Below are 22,164 nucleotides of genomic sequence, written 5' to 3' on the forward strand. Positions count from 1 at the left end.
CTGGGAGGATCTGTTTTCCAGCCTTGGCAGCCCTGTATCCTGGAGTCTCTGGCTGAGCAGGTCTTCCTTCCAGCAGCCTTGAGTGTTGTAGAATGAGCTGCCGGGTAATAGCTGAGGGGACGGGAGCTCATGGGAGCTCAGAGAACTCTGTGAATAAGGGCTTGGAACCAGGATTCCCGTGCAGTGGGTATAGAAACCAGCCCTGCGGTTCACTGAAGCCAGCCAGGTGTGGCTCCCAGAATTGCTTTGGACTCTTGCCTTCATGGGCACTGTGCATGGGCCACCCTGAGCCTGAGGTGGGGCAGGTGGGACGAGAGTTGCACATGGAGCTGGATGTGTGCCTGCATGTGAATATGTCACCAGAGGAGACCCAATGCTTCCATCGCTTGGGAGTCTCAGGAGGGAAGCTCTCTCAAGGCTACCACAGGGGCACGTGGGAAGCAGATGTGGAAGCTGGTGTGACAGCAATTAGCTGCTAATACCTCAGAGGAGGAAGAGGTGGCAGAGGTGGCAGAGGTAGCCGGCAGTTAGCACTCCTGCGTTACTCAGAGACCCGCTAATGGGACCCACTAATGAGGCCTTTGCACCTCCCCAAGTCTCTTTACCAGAAGAAGGTGGATCTGTGACTCCAGAGAGAGGCTCCAAAGAGAACTCGTGGGAAGGAGGCAGTAGGGTGCTCACCTGTCCCCTCCCTCTGAAGACACGTCCATGGTCCTTACTAAATATTTACCAAGATGTGCACAGGGCACATTTCCTGTGTGGTGTGTCAGCACAGCCATAGGGTGTCTGGTGGGCTGTACCTGCTCACATAGCCCAGGCTTTCTCTCCTCAGTGAGTTCCCCATACACAAGTTCAAGACACTTGCCCATCTCTGTCTGAGGTGTTTGAAGATAATCTCTCTCCAAATGCCAGAACATGCACGCCAGCTGACCCTTGCTGCTTGGACCCCCACCTGGCCTGGGTTTGAGATACTTGGGGGAGGAGGAGGAGAGGGGCCCAACTCCACAGCTTTCAGACCTCTGTAAGCTTGTCCCATCCTCTCCCATGAAGCCTTTTGATTCCCTATTGGTGTGAGGGCCACTAGGAGCAGCTGCTCTATGGTACGTGGTTCATCTGATATCATGTACGGAGTTTCTGACCTGAAGATTCTGCAGTGGCTCCCTGCTGAATTGTTGATCACAGTCAAGTGCCTCACAGAGTCCTGATTCTCACCCTTTGCCATCCCTCCCTAAACATCCTTTGACCTTCACAGCCCGTTCTGCAGGGATGCCAGCTTCCTCTGAAGTTCAGTAGCTCAGCTCTGCACAGCCTTCCCAGTACTTCCTGCTGGCAGGGCCAGCATGCAGCCCAGACTCTGGGTCAGGAGCTCCTTGGCTCCATCTTGCATGTACTGTGTTTACATTCCCTGAGCCCCAGGGACAGTGCCTCCCCTCCCCCACCAGAACTCTGTCCTGGAGGTCCTAGTGGGGATGAGCGTGGGAAGAGTGAAGTCCTCCATGACCGTACATGCACACATACGAATATGCATGTGATGTGGTTCCCATGGTAGGTGATGGGTGGGATGAAGGCAGATGAGGGGTGGGTGAATGTCAGGGACCATCTTCTATAGATGAGCACACGCTATCTCTACTAACGCTTTCTGGTCCCTGTCCCCCAGGCAACTACAACCCAAGTGTTCTATGCCTTCCCCCTCCTCTATACATGCTGTCTCCAGACAAGTCCCTGGTACACAGTTGGTGCCTGTGCATATTTGCAGAATGGTATAGAGTGGATGGATGGGAGGTTGATGGATGGATGGGTGGGTAGATGGATGGGTGGGTAGATGGATGGATGAATGGATGGATGGGTGGGTGGGTGGATGAATAGATGGATGGATGAGTTCTTAAGTGAAGGGAGGATTGTGGTCTGATGAGAAGCCAAAGAGTTCCCCTTGCTCTCCTCTATGCAGTGAGGATGACCATGTGTCAGAGCCCAGGATGACCCTCCCTGAGCCTATGCTGACCATGGAGGGCTGGAGGAGGAGGTTGCGGGAGTCAAACAAAGTGACAATGTTGACAGTGATAATGAGAATGGAGGAGGAAGAGGAGGGGGAGGAGAAAGACATGGAGGAGGGAAAGGAGAAGGAAGAGAAGGTGGCTAAAGGAGAGGAAGAAGAGAGGAAGAGGGAGAGGAAGCTGGACCTCCTGCCTACTCCCCTTCCTCCGTGTAGAAGCAAGTCACACATCACAGTAAAGACAGATATCCCTATCCATCATGACAGACCATAGTGCAGAGAGGGCACAAGATGGGAGGAGAATGGCCAACACTTCATACTGCTATGAAGAATCAGAGAAGGATGGAGGCCAGGGCTGCCTCTGGCCTCACATTCTCAGTGTTCCCACCAGCCGTGAGTGCACTGTCCTGAAGGCTGGGCAGGGCTGACGGCAGGGCTATGGCAGAGCACACCCACCATGAGTGCACTGTCCTGAAGGCTGGGCAGTTATTGTGGGATATTTTACTTTTTTTGCTTTTTGAGGGGCCCACCACACAGCTCCCAAATAAATCAAATGGAGGCTTACTATTACTTATGAATGCCTGACCTTAGCATGACTTGTTTCTTGCCAGCTTTTCTGTCTTAAATTATCCCGACTACCTTTTGCCTCTGGGCTTTTATCTTCCTCTATTTCTGAATACCTTACTTTACTTCTTTCTCTGTGGCTGGCTGTGTAGCTGGGTGACTGGCCCCTAATGGCCTCCTCTTCTTGATCTCTTGCTCCTCTTTTCCCTTGCGCCCAGATTTCTCCTATTTCTCCTCTCTGCCTGCCAGCCCCACCTATCCTTGCTCCTGCCTTGCTCTTGGCTGTTCATCCCTTTATTAGGACCATCAGGTGTTTTAGACAGGCACAGTAACACAGCTTCACAGAGTCAAACGAATGCAGTGTAAACAAAAGTCACACACCCGAAAATAATATTCCCCAGCAGACAGTGACGATGGCAGGGGCACCAGACTATATTGGCAGTTTGTCTTCCCCTGGCCAGGGAGCGCCTGAGGTGGGGCTGAGCAGGAAGTGATATATCTGGCTTCCTATATCTAAGGCTCCCAGAACACAGGGCAGGCGTCCAGTGTAGGTATACGAGGCCTAGCTGCCGGCACTTTGGCCAGGGTCCTAGTGATCTGGGTAATTAACAGAGTCATTTGGTTGACTTGTAGTTTATAATCTCTGTGTGCTGCTGCTGCTTTCCCTGGCTGCTAGGATGCTCAGCCATTCGTGTGTCATCCTCCTCCAGGGCCCGCATGGAGTCTCTTATGGGAATCCGCTAGTTATCTGTCTTGTTGGGCATCCCCACCCCGACTCCCCTTCCTCCAGATTCCCTCTGCGACTCTCTTACCCTTCCATGACTGGAAGCAAGAGGATACTGTGCCCTCGAATGCATTTGTTGACATCCCCATCACGTGAGCCGGAGGTTTAGGAGACTTGGCCTATTCCCATCTTATGTCCTGTTGTGCCAAGAATGTTGCTGGGACCAACAGACTGGCAGTTCCATACCCATCTGGCACCAGTGGGCGGAGGAAGGAAAGGGAAGGGGGAGGTTCATGAGATAGATTGCCTTGGGAAGGGAGAGACCATCTGCATCCCGCATGGACTGTGTGGCCATGGAGAAGTGGCAGCAGGAGGCATCCAAGACTGACCAGCCCCTTTCAGCTGTCCCTGTCCCTGGTGTGTCCTGTTCCTCACTATTTGTCAGGACAGTGGCACTTGTGACACCACAGTGTGGAACGGACTCTTGGGACCCCCTCATGTATTGGTTTGCGGTACCTGCAGGGAAGTCACATTAACAGAGCAGCCCTTCCCTGGTGGCAAATGGACCCCAGGCTGTTAGAGGTTCAGGGTGTGTATGACTAGCCTGGAACTCCTGATGTAGCCCAGGCTTTCTCAAACTTAAACAATTCCCCCCTGCCTCTGCCTCTCTGCATCTTCATGCCCCACTTGCATGGTGGTTTTGACCTCTTGGTTCTCCTTGGGTCTGTCGCCATCTGTGTTCCTGTCTCTGCCTGATTCTCTTCCACATCTGTACCCTGGTTAGGGAGAGGAGAGCAAGCAAGCCAGTCTCCAGTGGATCTGAGACAGGCAAGCACAGGAATAAGTGGGTAACCTGGATGCCACTTATTTGGGCACTTGCCCCCTCTCCTAGTAACACACTTGGCAGCCCTGCCCCTTTACCTGCCTGCACTACACACGCACACCCCTCTACAAACAGTGCTCCTAGCAACCCGAACCCCACCCAGGCCCCTGCCTGTATCGGGCTGCGCATACACTCCCAGTTGAACGAGGGCTCATTTTCTTCCCTTGACAACCGTCAAACTTGACAGTTCCCCTCGATCATGCTCTATGTCCAGGTATGAGACCAGAGAAGGATGATCTGACCTGAGCTCATTTTGGGGTCCATTCTCAATAAGGCAAACAATGTCCTGAAAGTCAACTCTGGGGGAGAAAGCCCCCTACTTGTCATCTTATGTCTGTACATAATTAGACACACACATGATAACAATCAGAAGCATCATGTACAGTAGAGAAATGACTACGTGACCAATTGTCAGTCTGAATAGAGAACAGTCCTTCCTTCTCTCAAACACCACGAAGGGAACCACAGAAAATAAACTACTGGGTCCTTGACTCATGTGGCCTGCTAGTCCTTTGCATCCCAGTTATAAGTGGCACTCCCTCACTACTTTTGCATAAGTGGGTTAGCTTTTATCTCAGTTCCTTGATTAGGAGACCAGGATCTGGGATTACATCACACAGACTGAGACCACAGGTAACAGGTGGGCCACCAGGTTGCTACTGTCCTCAGAGTGACAGACACATCACACTACTTGGACTTTCCTGGGCCATCTGCAGATGGAGACTGCTCTTTCATTTCCCAGCCTCCCAGACCCAATTAATCACACAGAAACTGTATTAATTAAAACACTGTTTGGCCAATGGCTCAGACATATTCCTAACTAGCTCTTACATAAATTAACCCATTTCTATTAGTCTATGTATTACCACATGATGTGGCATTACTTCATTTTCTACGTGTCTTCTTTCCTCCGGGGCTGGCTGGCGGCTGCCTGACTCTGCCTACTCTCTCTCTATATCTCTGTTTGGATTTCCTGCCTTTCTTTACTCTGCTAAGCTATTGGCCAAAACAACTTTATTAATCAACCTATAAAAGCAACACATATACAGAAGGGCATCCCACATCATCCATCTGTCTGTGTGCCCATGTCCTAAATCACCAAGAAGGAGGGACCCTGTTGTCTGAGTTTCTGTCCCTTTCCATTCCGCAGTCATTAAGTCCCAAAGAAATCACATATTAGTTATAACCGGATTGGCCTAGTAGCTCAAACTTCTTATTAACTCTTAAAACTTATGTTAGCCCATTATTCTTATCTATGTTAGCCACGTGGCTCGGTACCTTATTTGGTGAGGCAGTCACAGCTTGCTTCCTTTGTGGCTGGGTCACGACTGCAGACTACAGAATCCTCTTCCCAGAATGTTCCTGTTCTTATTGCTCCGCCTCTACTTCCTGCATGGTTGCCCCGCCTATACTTCCTGCCTTGCTACCAGCCAATTAGCATTTTATTAACCAAGTACAAGAAACAAATGTTTACAGGGTAAAACCATTGTCTCACTGCAAGGCCCCGCCCTGGACACTCAGGGGTTGGCTTACTCTGCAGCCGTTACCTGGGATGGTCTGATGGGCAGACCTGTGCTGTGTTCTGCTGCTGTGCCTGGTCTGTGCCCAGCTCTTGGACAGCTGATGAGCAAGGGAAGGGGCCTGGGGGAATTTTGTGGTTCCTTGATGCCTATGTGTTGAAATAATAAGAGCGGCGGGGCTGCGTCCCCGGCACCCGGCTGCCCACATGGCTAGCTTATGCCCCGAAATAATTACACGGAAACTGTATTCTTTTAAACACTGCCTGGCCCATGAGTTTCAGCCTCTTAACCCATTTCTAATTATCTATGTAGCACCACGAGGTGCGCTTACCAGGAAAGATCTTAACCTGCATCTGTCTGGAGTGGGAGAACCATGGCGACTCCCTGACTCAGCTTCTTTCTCCCAGCATTCTGTTCTGTCTACTCCGCCTACCTAATTTTCTGTCCTATGAGGGCCAAGGCAGTTTCTTTATTAGTTAACCAATGAAAGCAACAGATAAGACACAAGACCCACCTCCATCACCTATGTGTATAGGGCATAAGCCAAGGGCTTGGCACAGTCTGCACAGGGAGAGGGTGAAGATTTCCTGGAGGGAAAAAACACTTATCTGAGTACATTGCTTACATCCAATATGTGTGTCTAAACTCCAGTCCCCACATAGCCTGCATCTCAGGATCGCTATAGATGCAGCCCAGAGCCCAACATGTTTTGTGGATGGCAGTGCCATGTCCAGCGTAGAGGAGAACTGGGGAGGAAAGCAGTGTAGGCAGTAGGCACAGCATGTGCAAAGGTCCTGGGGCAGAGGGCAGTTCATCATGCAGTCTATCAGCCTTTAGACCATGACGGTAAAGTGGTAGGGTGGGCAAGGTCTGTAAACTGTAAGGGCTATGGGAGGAGGGTCACCATGGAAGGAAAAAGGATCACACCACTCCTAAATTACCCTGCCTCCTGTGTGTACTGTGTCAGAGGAGGCCAGAGAACGTCCAGTCCTGCGCCCACTCCCTGAGCTGTCTACTTTATGCAGTCGCGTAAAGAAGGATGATCGATCGCCTGGGTCTCTGGAGCCTGATCATCATCTCGTGAGAACCGTCCCTGTTCTTATCTTGCAGATGAGATGGACCAAACTCCCCCAGCACGCTCCGAGCCTCTGGTCTCAGGGATTCGAACTCCCCCTGTGCGGAGGAACAGCAAGCTGGCCACACTGGGCAGGATCTTCAAACCATGGAAATGGAGGAAAAAGAAAAACGAGAAGCTGAAGCAGACAACGTCAGGTATGGACCTGGGGATGGCCTGGGGACCTGCAGAGGCCAGAAAAGGGGGTTAGGTCCCCAGGAACTGGGGTCACAAACAGCTGTCAGCAGCCAAAAATGGGTGCTGAAAACTCAACCCAGGTCTCCTGGAGGAGCAGCAAGTTCTCTACTGCTGAGCCATCGCAGCCCCCAGGGTTCCCATTCGCTCTCACAGACCACACCCCACAAGCCCTCAGCTCACAAATGGCTGTTTCGTGGCTCTGACCCTTCAATTTAGACAAGGCAGGGGCCTAACTGTGGCCCTCACTGCTCCTAGGATCTGCCTGGTTGATGCTGAGGGTCAAAATCCAGGCTGTGGTCCAGTTTCTGTCACCCCAGCTCTAAGAATGGTCTAGAGATGCTCACCCCACCACCTCCTATCCAAGGATCCAGAAGGTTCTCACTCACTTGTACTGCACCCTCACACCCAAATTGGTGGGAAATGGGATTTCACCTTTGCCATCTCAGAATCAACCATGTGATTGGTTCCAAGAGTGCAGTTAGACATGCATGGTGTAGACGATGGAATGATCAAATGAGAGGCCACAGCAGCAGGTGCTGCAGGGCCGGGGCTGGCAGCATCTGGCAAGCATGCACCTCTCTGTGAGGACCCCTCTTTTGAGAGAGAAAAGGACTCGGAGAGAGGCTGTGGACCCAGGGCAGGAGTGCTGGTGGGAACTGGAGCACAGGCTACCAACCCTGGGCTCCTGGAAGCTCAGCTTCAGCTTCCTGAGCCACCAACCCCAGGAGCCGAGAAGCCTGGGCCTTAGGGCCCTCCCGCTGCGCCACTGGCATATTAGCTGCAGCTGTAAGCAATTAGTGAGGTTGCTGTGTGTGTGTGTGTGTGTGTGTGTGTGTGTGTGTGTGTGTGTAGTTAGCTCCCCAGCCCCAGGGACCTGCCAGGCAAGTGCCTGTCTCAGGCTATTGCCTCTGGGGTCCCAGGAGCCCCAGCTTCCTGCCCAGCTCTGACACATGCATGCCCCAGGGCTGGGAGGATGGTGGAGACAAAGCCACTCACTCACAGCATGGGGTGGGGTGGGGCGTGGTGGGGGCGCATAAGATGGCAGCAGAGGACTCAGCATCCACTCTTGTGTATGCAATTTACCAAATTATTTTAACCATTCAAGAAGTTGATTGACAAATTACTCTTGACAAGAATGAAAACAAGATGAACTGTTGAAGAATTTGCAAGCGTTCCCAGTGTGCCAGGCAGGCAGAAAGCAGATGAAAGCTGGGTCCTGTCTCCAAGGTCTTGCCCAGAGGCCAGGGCCTGACTGAAGCAGGGGACCCCTGTGACCCTGAGTGCTGTGTGATTGGAAGGCTGGGAAGATTGGGTCTGTGGCTCTGGGCCCCAAGGTTCTGTAGCACTGTTCCTGCTCAGGGTTGTCAGGCTTCCTTGGCGACCCTGAAAGGCCCCAGAGATACCTGTAGCAGCCCTGCCTTTGAGTTCCCAGCTTAGGTGTTTGGAGATTGGGTAACAGCACCATAACCCACATCCTTACTCCCAGCCCCTCCCCCTTTGGTGCTGTAAATTTTAAGCTGTCCCGTCCTTGGTCCGGACGTTAGGATGAGATGTAGCAGAGGCCTCTGAGCTCTACAGAGCATGTGGGGTCTGCTGTCCTTAACTGACTCTGGGTTAGCAATCAGACTTGAGGCAATGCTAGCAATGTCCTATGTCCCAACCTGCCTGGGGGAGCCTCCGATGCTCTCCCTTCCCCCTCCCCCTCCCCCTGTCCTCCAGTCAACCCTCATTGTCCCCTCCTCCACACCCCTGTCACTTGGAAATGGGTTGGAAGTTGAGGCTCCAGAAAGGAAGCTCACCTGAGAGGATCTTGTTCTGTTGCATCCTGAGTCCCCATCCATCCATCCTTCAAACGGGTGGTCCCGGTGGGCTCCCTTCTGTGCTTCTGATTCCACACTGCAGCCTGTAGGCGTGTGTCCTTTCTTCCATTCAGCCTGCTGGTCACAGGTAGAGACCAGGCCTGTCCTGCTCAATGCCCAGTACACAGGGCACACAATAGGTGCTCCGGCAATGTGAGATCAGTTGTAATGGGTGGACAGGGCACACAGTAGGCGCTCCGGCAATGTGAGATCAGTTGTAATGGGTGGAAGGTCTTCTTATCCCATGCTCTGCAAGGATGGAGACAGATTGGTCCCCCCCCCCCCCCCCAGGGATTCCTGGCACCTAACTCAGAACATGGCTTAAAGTCATACTCAGTAAATACTTTAGAATGTTTGCATGGTCAACCCTTGTGGGTACTCTGAACTCTGACAGGTAGGCCACCTGTGTTCTTGGCCACCTGCCAGAGTTTTGCCCCCAACATAGACAGTGTCTTTGGGACCCCATTGACAATCAGGCTTCACTCCAAGCTTTCAAAGAAAGCATCTGAGATCTAAGTAACTGTGTGTGTGTGTGTTTTTTTTTAATTTGAGGTTCATCTATGATGTGTGTGTATCTGTGTGTGTGAACATCTCTATATGTGTATCTCTCTGTGTATCTGTGTTTGTGTTTCTCTCTCTCTCTCTCTCTCTCTCTCTCTCTCTCTCTCTCTCTGTGTGTGTGTGTGTGTGTGTGATTGGTTGACTTGAGTCAGTGAAAGTGATGTCCGGTGTCCTCTCGGTGTGTCTGTCTATGTGTTTCTCTGTCTGTGTGTGTGTGTGATTGGTTGACCTGAGTCAGTGCAGCAGTGTCGTATGTCTTCTGGGAACACCCCAGGGACAGCCAGAAGAGGGTTGACCACAATACATCTGGTGGATCCCCTGAATGCTGTTACCTGGAGATGCCTGGAAGGTGCTTCCTGAGGAGATACACCATCAGAGTCAGTAAAAGTTGGCACTAGCCACAGCAGGATACCCTGAGCACTGCCGGTAAAGGGAGGGTGGCTCCATCATCTGTGAGTGAAGGATCTGTCGCAGAGGGTGAGCATGGCCTTGGAGCCAGGTAAAGGAGCTCTCATGAGAGTACCTTGCAGAGCATTGCAGAAACGATCTCTCAAACATGACCCGGGACCCGCTTTCCTGTGGCTGGCGTTTTGGACAATGCTTATTTGATGTAAACCCAGAATCGCTGCAGTCTCGGGCATCTACTGTCTCCCCATCTCTGTCTCTTCCTGTTAACCAAGAGCACGTGGCGGTGGTGTGGTGGCCTACACTACCTCTGCTGTTGACTTAACTGTCTCTTCCTGTGCACGTGGCGGTGGTGTGGTGGCCTCCACTGCCTCAGCTGTGACTTAACTGTCTCTTCCTGTGCACGTGGCAGTGGTGTGGTGGCCTCCACTGTCTCCGCTGTGACTAACTAGGCCTTTGTGTGTCCCACAGCGCTGGAGAAGAAGATGGCTGGCAGGCAAGGCCGGGAGGAGCTCATCAAGCAGGGGCTGCTAGAGATGATGGAGCAAGGTAAGTGGGCTCCCAGGAAGGTGGGGTCCCTGGGGCAGAGCAGACCCCGGGTGGAGTCATAGGAGCATAGGGACAAGAGGTGGCGCCCTTAGGGGTATGGGGACCACAGTGGAGCCTGTCAAGTCTGATGGCTCTCAGAGCTCAGGAAATCCTTTGGAGAAGGAAGCGGGTACCTGTGGCCAGGTGGGGGCTGTTCTCCAGTTCTCCAAGAGTGGAGCAATAGTTTGAGTCAGGAGCCAAGGTAACAGAGCACCCACCTCCTCCATGGGTGTTTCCAGTGACTGTTCACTAGGGCAGGTGGAGGGCGCTTCTTGAACCTCCCACTCTGTCTCTAAGTGGCAGCCACGGATTTTAAGTGTGAAGTTTTCTTCATATTCGCACATTAAGTCCTCAATTTGAAGAAATGATGATCATCCCTGTGGTGGCCACCTAGCTAGTGTCTCTGACTGAGGGCTGGCTGGGTGTTCTGCACACCTTGCCTTTGAGTGCCGATGTCACACCCACACAGAGCTGAAGCCCGGTGCAAGCCTGGGTCTCTGGGCGCTGATCTAGCAGGTCTCATCCAGTCTGTGCTCACAGGACCACGTCTGTGCTCACAGGACCACGTCTGTGCTCAGATTAGTCAGTGTCAGCACAGGTAACAGGGACCAGCACACTTCAGTTCCGTCTTTCTCTTGCCACATTGGGGTCCCGTCAGCTCCTGACCCTTGCCCTCTGTGCTTTGTGACTCTCTGGGTCTGTAAGTCTTGGATGGTGGGATGGGCTCACAGTCCCTCCTTGTTCTAAACTCTCCCTGGTCTAGAGCAAGCTCCCCTCCGGGGTTCGGGCACCTGTGGAGCTTGTGTGCGTTCACTCCTGTCTCCCCCTTTCTGCTGGTGTCTGCAGTTTGACCCAAGTACCAGGAATTAGGAAGTGAACTCAGGACATAAATGAGTCTTCTCTGCCTTTCCTGCCACGGCAAATGGCAGCTCGAATGATCTGGCCTCCATAAATTATGTCTCATCCGGTGTTTGGTCATGGAGATGAGAACGGTCACTGAAACAGTCTTCTTGCTGGCAGAATGCCAAGGCAGAACAGTGTTGTGTGGACAGAATCTCCATGCTATAACTGAGTGTATGAGTACCCCGTCTCTATCTCAGTGTCTCTCCTTCTCCCCAACCTGAGGCTCTGTCCTCGGAGCCGCATCAACCCCAACCACTTCCAGGTACCTGACTGTTGGTTTGAGTTTCTACCCTCTGAATGCCGCTAACCTATGACTTAGGGACTTAAACTCCTGCCCGAGTTGTGGAGGGATGGTGGATCACAGGGGTTCTGCAGTCTGCTGTGGTAACCCATCCCTGCTGCTCTGAGGCAGAAACAACCACAGAAAAATACATACTGAGCAGGTGTGGTTATGGGCATAAAGATTTGAATTTTCAATCATCTCATGAATCGCGAACTATTATCTTTCCTTTGGTTTCCTTCCCAACCATTTAAATATGTGAGATCCATTCTTAGTTCAGGGACACATGGAGCAGGTGGAAGGCTGCCTCCCACGCAACAGCCTTTCAATCCTGCCGAGCGACTGGGCCAGGAACTGGCGTGGCCTGAAGCTGTCTCCATCCTAGATAGCTGAGCATTCAGGTGTGAACCTATGCTGCGAAACTTGCCGCTGTGTGCCAGGGTCTGTGTTAGCTGGCAGATACGCCAGCCGCTAAGACGCTGTCCTCTCAGAATACAGAGCCTGTGGGACACAGGCATCAGGGGCCCCTACAAATGCACATCCCAACTGAATGAAGACTGGTAAAGGCGGGCACACGTGAGGCACTTGGAGGCCTTGGCATGGGTTTGAGAGATGTTGCTTGTGGACAGAAGGTGAGTTAGGTGCCTCGCTCGGCTTTCGTCTGGTTGCACAGGAATGCGTGGGAGCTGGTTTTGTACCTACTAAGCTGTAGCTGGGCACTTTCAGGAGACCTCTGCTAGTGGGCAGCACTTAATGAGGTGTTCTAGGGTAGGGGCTCCCCAGCTGACTCCAGCTTCCTGGGCATGGAGACTGCCTCTCTAGCAGCCCTGGGAGCACTGAGTGTCAGGTCCCACCGTGCAGGGGGTAGGGGAAGGGACCAGAAGGACTAGAGGACAGTGAGGGAGAAGAGGACATAGGTGCAAAATGCCCTTTTCTTCTCTCTTGCACATATCAGGGCTGGGGCGGCAGGGGCATGTCCAGGCTGTCTGGGGAGGGGATCTGGGAGTATGCAGAGAGCTCGTGAACAAAACCAGTGTCTCAGGCTGCAAAGACAAGGGCCACAGGGGTTGTCTCAGGAGGCAGGGAACTTTCTTTTCCCAAGACTGACTCCCATGCTGTGAGCCCTTTGCCTGTCCTTAAATACACATCACAAAGTGTCTGCAAAGACTGCTGCATACCCCTGCCCGGTGAAGCGCAGGGAGGAACTAAGCAGAGGCCCGAAGCACAGGGTGACTTTTAACCTTAACCCAGACTGGACTTCACCCAAGTCACAGAGATCTGGAGTCCAGTGGTGGGGGGTCAGTATGAAGACTATGGACCCCAGCACCTCCACCTTTCCCTGTGGGGGTGGACGTGGGTCAGCTTTTCTGACGGGGGGGTTGTGGATTCTGGCTCAGCTCTGCTTTCTCCCAGGCAAGTGGGATCAATTTGCAGCCAGGGGTGCCCCCTTGTGGTCAACCTCCCTCATGGAGCCTGTTACACTGAGGCCAGACTTCATCACCAGGCAGCTCAGGAGGCTGCCAAAGAGGAAGTGAGGAGGGAGGTCACAGATGTCCCCAGATGTGCCCAGAATCCTTAGTGGACCCAAGAATTTTTCCTGGAAAATCCTGCACCTCAAACCCACAACTGTAAAGGGATACACACACACACAATTGTAAATGGACACACCCACACCCACAATTATAAATGGACACACACACACCCACAACTGTAAATGGACAGACACACACCTCACACCCACAATTGTAAATGGACACAGACACACACACACCTCATACCCACAATTGTAAATGGATACACACCCACAATTGTAAATGGACACCCACAATTGTAAACGGACACCCACAATTGTAAATGGACACACACAATTGTAAATGGACACACACACCTCACACCCACAACTGTAAAGGGACACACACACCTCACACCCACAACTGTAAAGGGACACACACTCCTAACACCCGCAGCTGTAAGTGGACACACACATACACACTCTTTGGAGCTTGCCTCTGAAGCAACCAGGCAGAGGGTCGCTTGGCCTCTGAACAGGGATGGCAGGAGCGACCCTGCACGTCCTTGTGAGTACCTTGGCCCCCTGCCCCTCACATCTCTGCCGGGCTGGTTATCTGCTGGGCTGCAGGAGGGACCTTATCTGTGGCACTGTCAGACAACTGTGCTGTGGGGAGGAGAGGTGATCTTTTCCCACTCTGCCTCCTCTGCCCATTTCCCACGTCTGAGAATGTCTCTAACCCACCTTCTCAGTAGGAATAAGGTCCTGCCCATTTCTGGTGTGGACAATACTCATTTCCTGAATGGCCCCCTCCCCTGCTTCCCTTACCTTCACCTGTTGACTTTATGTTTTCTTCAGTAATGTAAGGACTCTTGTTTCCCAGCATTGATTACTTTATAAGAGACACATTAGTTGTTACTGAGTTCATTACCTGGGAGTCATGAGGCTCCCGAGGGTTGTGACAGTGGAAGCCTGTCTGGTCTCTGTATGTCTGCATACACACGATGTGGTATGCATGCACGCGTGTGTTTCTGGGCATGTCTGTGTCAGGTTCCTCTCACGTAGCTGCTCAGTAGATAACAGCTGCACAGCTCTGCATCCCCCTTGCTGCTCTGGGAAGAGAGCAGCAGTGATGGAGGAGGCCAGCTGACCCAGTGAGAGAGGACCAGGGCACGAGCCCCACCTATTGTGATTCTGGGCAGGAGCTCTATGCACAGCCCAGAACGGGACAGCAAGGCTGCCGAGCTGCAGGTACGGCCTGTGCAGACTGGCTGGGATCCGCTGGGCTGACTTCAGTGATGGTTTCTGCTGTTTGTGTTTTTTGTTAATACTGATGATGAGGGGATGCAGTTGTCACCAACAGCAGACATGGGCCCTTTGTCAGGCTCGAGCCCACCTAAGCAGTGAGCAGCTCCCATAGGGGAGTTGGGGGGGGGGACTCAGAGTGGCAGGACCCACCACGTACTCACTTGTCTCTGGCACAGCACCCATCCTGATGTTGGTAAGAGTTGGTGGGGTGGTTAGGGTCAGGGCCTGGGCTCTGGCATTCTCTAGGAAGCCAGATTCATCAACCTGTCCTCAATTAGGCCAATTAAAGGCAAAACAATAGAGGAAAAAAACGTATTTATTAAGTGGGAAGAACAGAGCGGTCCAACGATTCCCTACGTCCTGGCAAGAAGTTCAGTTTTAAAGCAAAGGCAGGAGGATGCACAGCAAAGCCATCCGGGTCAGGATGTGGCCCCACAGCCCCCTCAGGCCCTGGATGTCTCTCCAGCAAGGTCTAACAAGCTGCCAGCACTGTGTGGAATCTCTTCCAGGGAGGCAAATTCCCCCGAGATGACCCAGACTTCACCTTCTCCTCCTAGCATGAGATCCCTGGGGGAATGAATCCCTGGGGACCATTGTTGGCCAAATGGAGGATAAGAGTGTTTCTTTCGAATACCTGCATTCCTGGCATGGTGGTGACAGTAAAGCAGACCCTCCTATCTGTCAGGTTGTTTCAGTGAGCAGCCACAGTGAGCACCCCTGCCGCAGAGAACATGTGTGAACATAGAACACACATGCAGTGTACATATATGAACATACAACACACGTGCACAGTGAAAGCACTTGTGTGTTCTATGGGATGTGTGTGCACATGTATACATGGATATGCACAAAGGAGCACAGACACAGGAGCACATGTGCATGCACACAGGAGCACATATACACAGGAGCACACACACACACACTCTCACACACACAGGAGCATGCACACCCTGTCCTGTGTTGTTTCCACATGGAAATTAATCAGACTTATCATCAGCGTGCAGATTCCAGAGATGCCTCACGATGTCCAGGTCACCGTGCTCAGCGTCATGTCATGTCGGCCTCAAGAGTAATGACATTTTCACAGTGCCTGCGGAGCCTGGCAACAGAGACCGTCTCGGAGATGTGTCGAGAACAAGCAAACCAGTCACAGGGGACTAACCTTCACTCTTGAGCTTGGTGGTGTCTGTTGCTATGTCCTTGGCTATCCCAGATTTGGCCCTGGCCGCAAGAGCCAGAGGCCACACGTGATCCAGAGCTGCACACCTTTGGTCTGCTAAGAGGTTTCTGAGGCTTCCCAGGCCTTTCGTGAGATGAAAGCATGGGAGAGAGTAGATCATGTGGCCCAGCGGTGAGCGGTCACCCTGTGGCCCAGCGGTGAGCGGTCACCCTGTGGCCCAGCGGTGAGCGGTCACCCTGTGGCCCAGCGGTGAGCGGTCACCCTGTGGACCAGCAGTGAGCGGTCACCCTGTGGACCAGCAGTGAGTGGCCAGCAGTGAGCAGTCACCCTGTGGCCCAGCAGTGAGCAGTCACCCTGTGGACCAGCGGTGAGCGGTCACCCTGTGGCCTAGCGGTGAGCGGTCACCCTGTGGACCAGCAGTGAGTGGCCAGCAGTAAGCGGTCACCCTGTGGACAGCAGTGAGTGGTCACCTTGTGACCATCAGTGATCGGTCACCCTGTGGCCAACGGTGAGCAGTCACCCTGTGACCCAGCAGTGAGCGGTCACCCTGTGGCCAACAGTGAGCAGTCACCCTGTGGAAATGAAGTGGATAGTCTTGGAGCCCCCAGTGCAGTAGGCAAGACTGTCTAGTAAAAAGGGGTCTTTGACCCTGAAATAGAATGATTCTCTACTCCTATGAGGGAAGCCAGTGTGGGAGGCCATAGCCAGAAGAGCACCCTGGTGTGTCCCAGGGCTTTGAAATCTCCGCAGACCATACGGCCACACTGTGTTGTGTCTGTCTGCATAAACTGGGGACCAAGAGCTTCCCATGGGAGACCATGTGAGTTCCCTCCATCAGACTGGGTTGGGCATTCTGATCAGCGTCCCTGGAGCTGTGTGACTGGAAACGTCACTTTGTGATAGTCACTAGGGGCCTAGAAATTCCTGCCTCAGTTTCCCCATATTCCAAAAGAGATTGGGTAACAATATCGGCAAAGGGAGACTCATTGTTTAGGTTTCAATTTACCAACTGAATTAGGTAAAGCTTTGGCCACGCAAACAGCTTATCTCTAGAACCCAAGTAGAAGATCTGGGTATGGCGGCATTGCCTGTGAGCCCGCCCACCACCCAGCAGGCAGGGCCTCCGGTGTTCACTGGCTGGTTTGTCCGACCTATCGGGTAAGCTTCAGGCTTACAGTTTGGCCAAAGCTGCGGGACAGGAAGCTTTTTCCTCCTCACTGCCACCCCTGCCTTTGCGCTGTAATCTTGTAGGGAAGATCAAATGAAAACTAGGAACCATACAAGTGGTGACTTACTTGTTACTTGTGAGATAAGCCCCCAGAAAGGGGTGAGTCTCCTCCCTGGGAAATGAGCCTGTCTGGTGCCTGGCTTCTGGCTTTCCCTCCCAGACTGAATTCCTAGGGAATGTTTAATCCTGTGGGCCCAGTTGTTTTAGGGTCCCTGTTTTAAATCTTGCCCTCAAAGGCTGAGCCCTTTCCAGTGAAGAAACCATCCTGAGGGTGACAAGCCAAAGGACAGACCCTCAGATACCTCAGCCATTGAGCTGCAGTAACAAGAAGAGGCTGGCCTTGGGAAATAAGCTGTGTAAATTCTCACTATTTCCCTCCATCCTTGGCCTTGACCATTGCTGAGTTTGAGACGCATGTTCACCACCTGGGGCAAAGGTTAATCTCGAGGCACGTAGTACATGGTTGACATGCATTGCTTCGTGGTGACTGATAGTCAGTGGTGGGTACAGAGAAGACAGCTGTCTGCAGCCACCATGAGACAACCCTAGCACCCCTGCAGTCACTCCAGCACCCTGAGGATACCTGCCGTCAACATTTATTGCCACATCTCAGATGTTCCTGGCTCAGTTGCCCGATTCTGTTGTTAGGATGAGGACCATGGTACAGGTGCAGGAGGGAGCAGTGGGGACAGACAGACTATTGAAGTCATTTTAAAAGTGCATGGCAAAGGGCTGGGAGTTGGTGGGGGGATCACCCTTCTCTCAAAGGTGTTAAAGTACTAAGATGCACATGGAGAATGGCCCTTGGGTGTGAGGGTACCGGGCTCATCAGAAAGCACAGTGTGGAGAGAGGAACTTGCAGCGGAGTGTGGGGTTCCATGTCAGGGCATCCGTGGCATCCTTTGCAGGAGGCCTCTGCCTGATAGAAGGATGTAAATGGGACATGACTGACTCTGCTGGCTCAATTTCTCTACAGATTCTGAAAGTAAAGCATGCAGTCCCAGTGAAGGCCCCCAACCTGCACAGAGTGAGCCGTCCACTGCCGAGCAGGAGACACCAACCTCGGAGGGTGTCCAGCCCGGAAGTCCCTTGGCCAGTGGGACAGACCAGGCCACCCAGGATGAGCTTCTGCCTTCCGATGCCAATCCGGATGACACAGGTACCAGCGGTCTGAGTACTCCTCACCAAGGGCTTAGACAGTCACCTCACTGTCAAGCCTGGGTACCTCAGTTATGCCACCCTCAGCCTCGTGGCTGAGAGACCTAAGTGTCCCCTGAAATTCTCTTCTCCTGGATCCTCCCAAATTGGGTGTGGGAGGAGTGAGGGACCTAGGATGGCCATGGGTGGCCTCCTGCCACTTTCCCCTGAAGTCACCGAATATACAGCCAGCCCCCAATGGGTGTGTCCTGGAGCAGATGGTCTCTTTCCCTGAGATGCCAGAGCAAGTGTGTGAGGTGGGAGAGCCATGCTGTGCTGTGGTCGGAGTTAGGCTCTCTGCAGCTGCTCAGGCAGCGGCTGTTGTGGGATCAGCATCAGGAATGTGTGGAGCACAAAGGGTCTCGGGACCACGTTCACAGTAGCCAGCTTCGGAGGAGTGGGGACCGGGCTGGTGTCTTTGTTTTAAAGGAGTAGACGGGACCTTTGGTGACAAGAAGAAAAGCAGGAAGGAGCTCAGGCCCCTCACTCCCCCTGACCAAGCAGCACCTTAAGCTACCCTCTGAGGTGTCACTGTAGCCCTGGGAGCCTGTTCTCTCATGCTGTCCCATGCCTGAACCCATGCTAAACAGCTTGGGGACTGGAGTTTGAACCCTACAACTTTCTAGGGGTCTTGGGAATCCAGGCCGTGGGGTGAAGCCACTGGGCTTCTGCTCCCTGGCCTCTCCTTCCCCAAGCTATGGTCACTGGGTGCTCTTTGCTAGCTTCCTCTCCCCAGATTCCCTGCAATGCTGGCAGCTGCTCATGGTGTGTGCTCTGCCTCTTGGGTGGCTGTGCCTCTCCAGTCTCTCTTGGCCTGGGGACATAATGGGAATTTGGAGTCTGAGGAGTTGTGGACCCAGGGAGGAAAGGCCCCAGCTGTGTTTAGCTTTTACCCCTTAGTTCCAGGCAGCTGACCTCATAGGGCTGTGGTTGGCACAGTGACTGTGAGTACAGCCTGTATTCTGTGCTCACTGTTCCCCAGCCCTGGACTTGACCTTCAAGTATTCCTGCCTGTCTGGGTCTCTGCTCTCAGCTCCACTGCTAACTAACACTTCTTGGTAGTTCTTTGTTCTCACTTGGCTCTGAATAGTTCCAGATGATACCCATGTCTGACCTCAGGGGCTTTCCAGGTACAAGGCTTAGGGATGGCCTCCTGCTGCTGAGGTCACCATGCTGGCCTTCAGAGCCAAGCCAAGACAGATCCTGGCAGAGGAAGGGGAAGCTCAGCCCTGGAGGGGAACAGCTTACATGCATACACAGTAACAGGGCAGGAGTGAAAAGTCACTTCTGTGCAGCGTCACAGCGAATGCTGTCGTCTCAGGAATTGGGGCATCTGATTAAGACAGCAAAGTGCGTCTGCCCCAAATCACCAGGGGTGTGTGAGTGAAAGGCTCAGCTCGTTGCTAGAGATTGCTCCCTGCCACTGCCCACAGGCTGGGCTGATGACCTTGGCCCTCTAAGAAGCAGGAGAGACTATGGGCTTGAATATGGTGAAATATGGCCTGTGTGGGCTAGACAGAGACAGGAGGATGGCAGCTGGCATGGTTCCCAAGGCCTGGGCACAGCCCAAGGGTAGCAGGAAGCCCAGCAAAGAGTGGCAAGGGACTTGGCTGACGGCAGGCTCTGGGCTGTGGTCAGTCGGGGTGATGCCTGGCTCGTGTGAGTCTGAGGGATGTAGGCTTCTCATTTTCCCAGTTGAGATGTTGGTGGATCCTGAGTCCTTGGGGCTGCGAGAAGACGTCATGAGAGATATGGGCAGATAGAAGACATCTCCATGACGCCTTGTTTCCTGGACTTCTCATCCTCGGTCTCGAGAGAGATTTGATCCCCCCACCCCTTTGTGTGTGTGTGTGCACACGTGCACGCATGTGCACATGCACGTCTGTGCATGTGTGTGTGTGCACACATGTGTGTGCGTGTGCATGTCTGTGCATGTGTGTGTGCACATGTGTGTGTGTGGTGTGTACAGGTGCATGTGGAGGCCTTAGTTTGGTATTGGGAATCTTCTCTGGTCACTCTTCCACTTTATTCTTTGAAGCGGAGTCTCTCAGTCAAACCTGAGCTGGCCAATATGGCTGGTTCCACTAGTAGGCTTGCCTCACCAGGCTGGAATGACAGGAGAGTCACCGCACCCACAATCATGTCTGTGGCTCCTGAGGATTCATGTCCCTTTGCTCTTCCATGCATGAGAGTGCAGTAGGGGGCAGGGAGCGCTGGGTTTTCAGGTGAGGCTCTTGTGAGCCTTCCCGCCTCTCCATGAGAGCATGTAGACAGTCGGGACACCCAGCGGGGATGGAGGCTCCTTTCCCAAGTGGGCACAGCTGACCTTCCCAAGATGGCAACTGCTTTGCTTGGCTTGGAGGACAGTCACTCACAACACAAACTGTTTCTGGTCCTGGGCTTTGCCCCCTCCTGTGGAGGTTGAGGGGTTTGGAGCCTATGTCCTACCTTCGGGTCCCTATTTGGGCTGTTATTTGGTGACTAAAGCCCGAGGCTACCATGGTCCTCACCTTTCCCTTAGAGCTAGGGAGGCCAGACGCTGATCCAGAGCTGTCAGCTCTCTTTACTGTCCCACATCTGCTCAGTGCTGGAGGGAGCCGCTGCATCTGGGCCTTGTCCTTCTTTGTGGAGCTGATTTCATAACAGACAGATGTCACTTGACAGCAAAGAAATCCAGAGTCTCAGGTGAACAGATCAGGTGAACACTCACGCCTAAGCTTTCCCCGACCTTGGGCAAGCCCCTGTCCCCAACACCCAGGTGCCTTCTAGAAGGGTCAGGGTCAGATGCTTTCTCTCAAAAACCAGATCTTCCTTGAACTGAGTAAGGTCAGGGAGAAGTCATTGGGAAGTACATAGCTGACATGGGCCCTGGCTCCAAAGGCTCCTTTCTTGTTTGTGTAGCCATGCCTGGGTCACACTTGGGCGTCATCCTGCCCTGCAGGTCCAGGGTTCTGCTACAGGTACCCACTCCCCACAGCAGCTCCTGGTATGTAGGTATGTACTCCTACTCAGAACAGGTGCGTTTGCTGTCCTTGCTGTCCCCAAAGTCAAGAGAAGATTCCTCTGTCTGGGGAGCATTGGCCATGCATGAGGACCTGGGTTCGAGTCCTAGTACCCATGTAAAAAGCTGGGCACAGTGCTGCTTGCTTTTACAAGCAAGGATGATGATGAGGGAACAGGAGGACCCTTGGGACTTGCTGGCCAGCCAGCCTAACCCTGGAAAGGACACTCCCACAAACCACACAGCCACACACAAACCATACATATACACATATACACAAACCACACACATACAAATCACACACACATATAAATCACAAACACACATACACACACATATATACAAACCACACACACAATACAGATGCAATAGAGGTGACATCTGCTTTGCTACCTGACCCACCTACACCTGATCTCTCTCTCTCTTCCTCGTGTGTGTGTGTGTTTAGGGAAGAAATGAAGTCTGGCTGAATACTGCAGCATCCAGGGTGCAGACTGTCAAAGGGGCAGGCTTGGCCTTCCTTTGGTTTGGGGTCCATGTTCCCCAGCTCTTGTGTTTGAGAGAGGCTGTGTCTCCTGGCTTCATTCTCTATAGTGTCCAGGAGGACATACCATTTGGCTCATGGTGTGGGACATATACCAGGCATGATGGCAGGCAGCTCCACAGGGCCAGAAGAGTGGGGCTTCCTTTAATCTCATAGTAGAGCTGGAAGCGAACACTGACAGGAAGTGGGCGCTGACAGGAAGTGGGCGCTGACAGGAAGCGGGCGCTGACAGGAAGCGGGCACTGGCAGGAAGCGGGCACTGGCAGGAAGCGAACACTGGCAGGAGGCGGACCCTGGCAGGAAGTGGGCACTGGCAGGAAGCGGGCACTGGCAGGAAGCGAACACTGGCAGGAAGCGGACCCTGGCAGGAAGCGGGCACTGGCAGGAAGCGAACACTGGCAGGAAGTGGGCACTGACAGGAAGCAGACACCGGCAGGAACCAGGAACTGGGCCCTGGCAAGAAGTTGGGCCCTGGCAGGAAGCAGACACCGGCAGGAAGCAGACTTTGGCAGGAAGCGGGTCCTGGCAGGAAGTTGGGCTAGGCTATAAACATGAAAGTCTGTCCTTCAAAGATCTGCTTCCTCTTTCTAAGTCCCACCCCTTA

At 53.0% G+C, this 22,164-nt stretch overlaps 1 protein-coding gene across 1 annotated transcript in view; it reads left to right on the top strand.

Annotated features, from left to right (window-relative positions):
* The window catches only part of Phactr3 (phosphatase and actin regulator 3), a 201,513-nt gene that overhangs the window by 121,872 nt on the left and 57,477 nt on the right, over positions 1-22,164 (top strand). The window contains exons 2-4 of the mRNA XM_050152959.1: positions 6,795-6,956; positions 10,293-10,370; positions 17,795-17,977. Of these exons, the coding sequence (XP_050008916.1) occupies positions 6,795-6,956; positions 10,293-10,370; positions 17,795-17,977 (423 nt within the window). The remainder of the gene's footprint in view (positions 1-6,794; positions 6,957-10,292; positions 10,371-17,794; positions 17,978-22,164) is intronic.

The sequence above is a fragment of the Alexandromys fortis genome, unplaced genomic scaffold (assembly GCF_014885135.2).
Source record: "Alexandromys fortis isolate MF-2015 unplaced genomic scaffold, M_Fortis_MF-2015_v1.1 scaffold_81, whole genome shotgun sequence".
In the NCBI taxonomy this organism is placed as follows: domain Eukaryota; kingdom Metazoa; phylum Chordata; class Mammalia; order Rodentia; family Cricetidae; genus Alexandromys; species Alexandromys fortis.